Source organism: Syzygium oleosum, unplaced genomic scaffold, assembly GCF_021117445.2.
Source record: "Syzygium oleosum isolate NSW1041296 unplaced genomic scaffold, Sole_v2.1 Sole_v2.44, whole genome shotgun sequence".
In the NCBI taxonomy this organism is placed as follows: domain Eukaryota; kingdom Viridiplantae; phylum Streptophyta; class Magnoliopsida; order Myrtales; family Myrtaceae; genus Syzygium; species Syzygium oleosum.
The window spans coordinates 694,120-700,899 of NW_026607528.1; the positions used below are offsets into that span (position 1 = coordinate 694,120).

At 36.0% G+C, this 6,780-nt stretch overlaps 1 protein-coding gene across 2 annotated transcripts in view; it reads right to left on the reverse strand.

The window, feature by feature from the left end:
- The window catches only part of LOC115667836 (disease resistance protein RUN1-like), a 32,850-nt gene extending 26,635 nt beyond the window's left edge, over positions 1–6,215 (reverse strand). The window contains exons 1-3 of one of the 2 annotated variants that reach the window (XM_056306405.1): positions 5,899–6,210; positions 5,100–5,800; positions 3,902–4,991 (exon numbers count right to left, since the gene is read on the reverse strand). In XM_056306405.1, the coding sequence (XP_056162380.1) occupies positions 3,902–4,991; positions 5,100–5,692 (1,683 nt within the window). In that variant the 5' untranslated portion in view covers positions 5,693–5,800; positions 5,899–6,210. Of the gene's footprint in view, positions 1–3,901; positions 4,992–5,099; positions 5,801–5,898 lie in introns of both variants that reach the window. The other variant, XM_056306404.1, reaches the window with a different exon arrangement.
- Between the last annotated feature and the right edge of the window lie 565 nt (positions 6,216–6,780).

Consider the following 6,780-nt stretch of genomic DNA (forward strand, 5'->3'; position numbering starts at 1 on the left):
GTTACAGATAGGTTTAGTTTAGTCAATGATGCCAACTTTCCAATCGAGTCCATAGATTTTGGAAGTTGAGCAAGATCTTCACAAGAGGCATTCTCCAACTTCATCAAACAATCTCTCGGAATAGGAATGTCTAGTATAGCAGTATCATTTAAGAAGAGCTCCTTCAATTCTTCCATCTTATCTACCTGTGCCGGTAGCTTCTTCACTTTTTCACACCAACTAACATCCAATGAAACGAGGGTCTTGATATCCTCGATAGAAGGATGAATCTCTTCTAGATTGTTACATCCTTTAAGGATCAAAATCTCCAAGCTTTTGAAATTGGACAAGTCGGGAGTTTTTCTCAAAGATTGACAATATGAGAGCTTGAGAACTTTGAGCTCAGTTGACATCTAAAAGAAAGAAAAAGTAACTCAGTGATATTGGACCTCTACAAAGTGTGAATTTCCACTGCTCCTCGTTTTCTTTAGACTTTTTAAAATTTCCTCAAATTACTCATGCTCCATTACTCCTTCACAATTGTCTTATTTAATTTTATATATTTCTTATAGTAGTGTTTGGCTACACCAACATATAAACATTTTTTATACGTATCCAATGCAAAAACAATGTTAAGGATATACAAGTGCTGACTGCATTTATTTTTGGATAACACTTCAAAGAAAATATATGTTTATTGATTAGACATGAGCAAATTTTATAATCAAAGAAGCAGATGACGAATTCAAATGGAAGAAACATAAATTCATTGGGCGCCATATTTTCCTTCAATAGTATGAAAATAAAGAGAAACGGCTAGTTTAATTATGAAAAAAAATTACATTTTGTATGTACAAAATATAAAAAGATGTTATATCAAAAAATATGAAAAGCCATTGGAATGATAATTTTGTCACTCTTTCAACATTACTAAGTTATAATTGTGTTATACAGTGACTTCAATAATCAACAAATATAATGAACAAAATTTTCTGTGCAACAAGTCAGAGCAATTCATAAATTATTCCATTACTCTATGATAAAAATGAATTTATAATTTCAGTATGTATGTGCAACAGAAGTCACTGTCATGGAGTTTTTGTTTCTCAATGAAAGAAGATCGATATATACATATAGCAAGAATCTCTAAAAGGACCTACTTTTGCATGGGGAGAAATTAACTTAGGAGCTTTAAACCGTTTAGATTAAAAAAATCAAGATAGGCACATTATTGTAATTACAATTTTAATAGATGTTAATTAATATAGTTAAAAAGAAGTTTTTTCTAGTATATCTAATGCTAAGCATGACAGGGTGTAAAGATGTTATCAATTTAAGATATTAAGTGGCAGAAGCTTAAATTTAGGTGCCTATAAATTCCTCTTATATTAAAAAAATCCTTAATCTGAGGAAGGATATTAAATCTTTCAGAAAGAAAGGAAAGAGAACTTGGGATGATTGCACCCGTGGACAATACGTGATAATGCACGAGATGTGCCTTTTCTACATCTTACCTTGAGTGGACTCCATCCTCTCCAGTCCTCTGAAATCTGAGTATACGACATATCAAGCACGACTAATTTCTTCGTATGAAAGCTGGCCACTTCTAAATCCAAGGGACAATTTTGGCACTCAAGCCATCTTAATTGAGGAAGCACGATATGGAAATCTCCGGTGAACTTCGCATTGATCATTTTAAGGAACCTCAAGTTGGTCAGTTCTTTAAATTGTTCCGCTGTGTAACTTCCTCTCTTGTATAGATGAATGGCCTCAATCTTACTAGGGCCCTGCAATAAGAAAATAGTGTGGACCATAAGTTTTGAATGATGAAATGAGAGCAACTATATATAAGAAAATAGGAATTCATTTCAATTTGTTAATACTATTACGGTGTAGGCTTCTCACTTTCAATTTCGTGAGATGACAAGTTACAATTGCGTATTATTTATCTAATTAATGTAAAAATCCGAAGCTCAAGAGGGTGCTTTCGAACTTTTCCTCTTCTAATTACGCCCTTCACAATTTGCACTTCTTGAACTCCTGAAGGTTCGACCAAAAAAAAAACACTCCTGAAGCTGCATCCTTTTCACAATTTCAATAGATGGCCTCTCTTTTGCAAACGCTACTTCGAATATATCTATCGAAATTCATGCCCTTTATAAGGGAAACAACACAACCCATACTCATATCATTTATATGTAAAACAACACGACTCTTACAATCCAAATACATATATCAAACTTGCCACGAGAACATGTATCAAAGTTAAAGAATCCCAATTGTACAATCCCCCCGCGCCCTTTTGTTTTTTCTTGGTGTGCCTTGTTCGCAATTCTCAATATCAAAATGAAAATGAAAATGTCATCGCAAAAAGTACGTACGTGTTCTACATTCCTTTCTTACTTCATTATATTTTGCATCTCAATGTTTATATTTAGTCTGTTTTAATTAAAGATACTCATCACATTTGCACATGCTTGTACAAATCATCCATATGTTATGATAGCTTTTAGTTGCGTACCTTTTAATTTTCATGCTAATAATGGATATTAATCATCACACAACATTCAAAATCATATTATTTAGACGACAACAAAAATTAAACTTAAAAGTATCGGAATAAGCCATTGCTTTGAATTCACCCACTTTTTTTGATACTACGCATATTAATCTAATCAATAAAATTCAATTTCCCGCTTTTTCGCCAATAAATATGCCATCTTAAAATTTACGTGACAATGGACAACCTTCACATTTAGATCTAATGATAAAAAAGTTTATTTTGACTTACATCTAACTATTACAAAGTAATAAGACCTATCTCTGATTGTAAAAACAATTTATTTTGAATTAAATCTAACTATTACAAAACGACTGCATCGAGCATTTAGGAATAGTTCAAGTACCACATGAAACGAATTAGAAGTCCGACGATGATATTGCACGTTGGGCTAAAGTTTAGAAACTATTGATGTTATTTTATTAACTAAATCTTTGCTAAATAAGATGCTCACTAAAAGTTGAACAATGCTGAAATCATTATTATACAACGATAGCTATATTCGGCAAATAAATGTTATCAAGGGATTAATAGGAATATCCATTGTCACAGAAAAATAAAAAGAGTGAGCAAATTCATAGAAAAAAAATTATCCACTATTATGAAATGTCCATAGAACAAAAATATTATTTATTTAGAGAGTTATAGTACACGATTGGGCATATGTCATGAATAATTATAAAAGCCGTATTAGAAAATCGTGTTAACTAATAGTTGATGACAAAGAACTCAATTGCACAAATTTGAAAGATAAAGGACTATATTGTGCGAAAAAAATAGATAGGGGACTAAATCGCACAAACATTTCTACTTGGGAGACTAAATTTGTGCTTAATCCAATTTGAAAAATACAGGAATCAAGATAGCTAATTGTCACAAATGAATGGAGGTCCCATTTATCATAGCAAACGACTCATAAGAAGTAAATACCTTAGTAAAAGAAAAGAAAGAAAAGACTCACAGGAAATCAAAAGAAGAATCCAAAGATCAAAAACTATGCATCAGACACACGTGTGGGAAAAGCATGGCTACCAACATCAAACTGTGCATCAGACTTGCAAGAATTCGTAGATGCTAGGTTTTCTCTGAAAATGCTCTATCAAACATTATATTTCTATAGCTTGGTTGTTGCATTGAAATTACCAAAGAGAGTGTCCTCGTCAACTATATATGTAACCAAGAAGTTGCTCCTCAATTATGTCCTATAATCAGGCAAGAACAACAATTAACTGAAAGAGCTCTTTTTCTATGCCTGTAGAAGCGGCATTTGGGAACTTAGGATTGACAATAATTTTTATCTCGAACAAGAGAGAGAAGATGGACTCACATCCACTAACTTAAATAAAGTATAGAAAACTCTACCTTGTTGCTGTCAAGCACATCTTCGGCTTCCTCATGAATCCATAATCTGCTACGCTTTTGAGGCTCCTTTGGATTTTCTAGACGGACAATTTCTCTTCCAAGATCTCTTAGTTGATCATGCATCATTAGATTACCGTCCTTGTCAATTTTAATTAGAGACATGAGACTCAATACTTCAATCCCTTTTCTCGGGAAGAAACCGCAGCTTTCCCACATATAAATCGGGCATTGTTTAGATGATCTGATAAAAAAACAGGCAATATCCAAAAATATTTGTTGGTCCTCATAATCTAATGCGTCATAACTTATCCTCAATGTATCTTGCACTTTCTTATGAGGCACTTTTTTCAATTTCTGTGATGTATCTTTCCATACTCCTTGTGTCTTTCCACATAAGAAAGAACCTATTACTTCAAGAGCTAAGGGAAGCCCGTCGGTAGTAGATACGACATCATGAGAGATAACTTCATAATCACTCGGAGGAGAATCCTGTCGAAATGCATGTCTACTGAATAAAATCAATGATTGATCCACAGACAACTCATTGAGTTGGTACATGTGGTCTGCACTAACTTGGCCAAGAACATCGTTGTTTCTAGTTGTTATGATGACTATACTTCCTGCTTTAAACCAACCACGGTCGACCAAATATTTCAAGTGAGCAGCATCATCTATATCATCAAGAAAAATGAGTGCTTTCTTATGTGCAAATCTAGATTTGATGAGACGGATTCCCTCGTCCACATTAGACACATCACATGAACTTCCATTGCCAGATATGACTTGCTTTTGTAGGCATTTAATACCCTCGCGCTGATAAGTTTCCCGACAATCTGCCACAAATCTACAATTCTCAAAATGACCGGAGAGTTCGTTGAATAATGCCTTTGCAAGGGTCGTCTTACCGATACCGCCCATTCCATGAATTCCGATAATCCATGTACCGTTGAATTTAGCATCAATGAAGCTCATAATGTTTTTGATATGATCATCAATTCCAACCAACTGTTGGGGAACAATTAACTGAAAAGTTCTTTTTAACTCGCTTATAACCTTTGTGACAACAATTTTGACCAATGCTCCTTCATGCCTGTCAAATAATAATGAATTTCAGCATAGGAGGGGATATAAATATTCTTTTTCAAAAAAGATCTATTTGTGAGAAATTAAACAACAATTTAGTGGAGAAAAATTGTACCCGTTATCAATTTTCTCTGATTCCCATCCTTTCAAAGAACCGACTTCTTTGAGCGCTTCTTCCCATTCCTTCACTTCTTTGAGCGCTCTTTTCCAATCCTTCAAAACCATTTCATCCCTATTCTCTTTATGTGCCTTGATAGCATCTTCGAATCTCCCTGTAAGATGGCGCACTTGTGAGGGTTTCACTTTGTAAAATATGGGCAGCACTATTTGCCCTTTGGTTCTCTTGCACTTCAACATTAGAGCCAGCTCACGAAGGCACCATTTGCTGAAAGCATAGTTCTCAGAGATAATCGGGATCAAGATCGTGGACTGCTTAATGCTGCAAATAAGCTCCAGACCAATTTCCTCACCAACACGGAGCTCATTGTCATCTCTAAACACGTAAATTCCTGCCTCGACAAGGCTAGTATAGAGATAATCAGTGAAGCCTTTGCGAGTGTCTTCCCCTCTGAAGCTCAAGAACACTTCGTAATAATTTCCTTTTGGCCTTTTGGTTTCGCCTTCATAATCACCTACATGTGGAGAGGTCGATGAGGAAGACCCCCTGCAGATTGGATCTTCTGAATGAGTGGGTTCTTTTCTTTTCATCTCGAGACGATTGTAAAAGAGATTGATGGAGCAGGAAACGGAGGAGAGAAATATGGAAATCCCAGATCTGGGAATAGTAGAAATGTCTCGCGGGACTCAAACTCGGAGCTACAATTAAACAAAAATAGATACTCTCAGACAACTCATCGGAAGATAATGGAGCAATCAAAGCAGGACACACAGAAGGGCAAGGAGTTGTCGACTACCTGAGGAGTGTTCAAACAAAACAACCCACCCACTGCTGTGATCTCCCCCAATCCTCAGCCTTCAACGTTGGATTACCAACACACAACACTCTACTGTGCGTGCTTAAACAATGCTGATTGCTGAGTGCTTAAGGGCTGCTGAGTTATTGTACGAGTAATATTCGCAGCATTATGCGGAAGTTGCGGGGAAGCAATGCAAGTGGTTCTTGACTTGGCTTGCTTTTCCTTTTAACAAAAAAGTAGAAAAGAAAACCAACTTGCAATAAAGATGCTCCTAGTCCTTGCTTTTTCTACAGACCAAAAAACAAGAAAAGTCCTTGCTTTTTCAACTGTGCGCGCTTGAACGATGCCGACTGCTTGAAATATGCTGAGTTATTGCACGCGTAATTTCGTCAGCATTAAGCGGAAGGTGCCACTGCGTGCAACCTACACTGGTGCTTTGATTGAAATTTGAGATCCAGTACGACTTGACTTGCTTTTCCATTAATAAATGGAATCTTCGGGGAATTGTAATGGGAAGGTGAAGCGAGCATGACACCAGGATAACATTGCTGCATGCTAAAATGGAAGGGGAATGCAATGTGAAGCACAAGCTGGGCAAGGAGTTTGGGGAATTGGTGTGACTGAGCAGGGAATCTCTGGAATTTAGTAGTGAATTTCGGTAGGGGTTGTGGAGGATCAACATGAACATTTCCAAAGCTAACTTAAAGACTTGGACAAATGCATTTTGAGCATCTGTTCTCACCTGCACCTGTAATTGAAACCCGTTCCACTGCTATGAAAAATTCGTTTTGACATAATTTATGCTAGACTGTTCGTCGCTCTCACTCGTAGCGGGTCAACCTTTTATCTATTCACTTTGATAAATGTCGGGCTAAACTT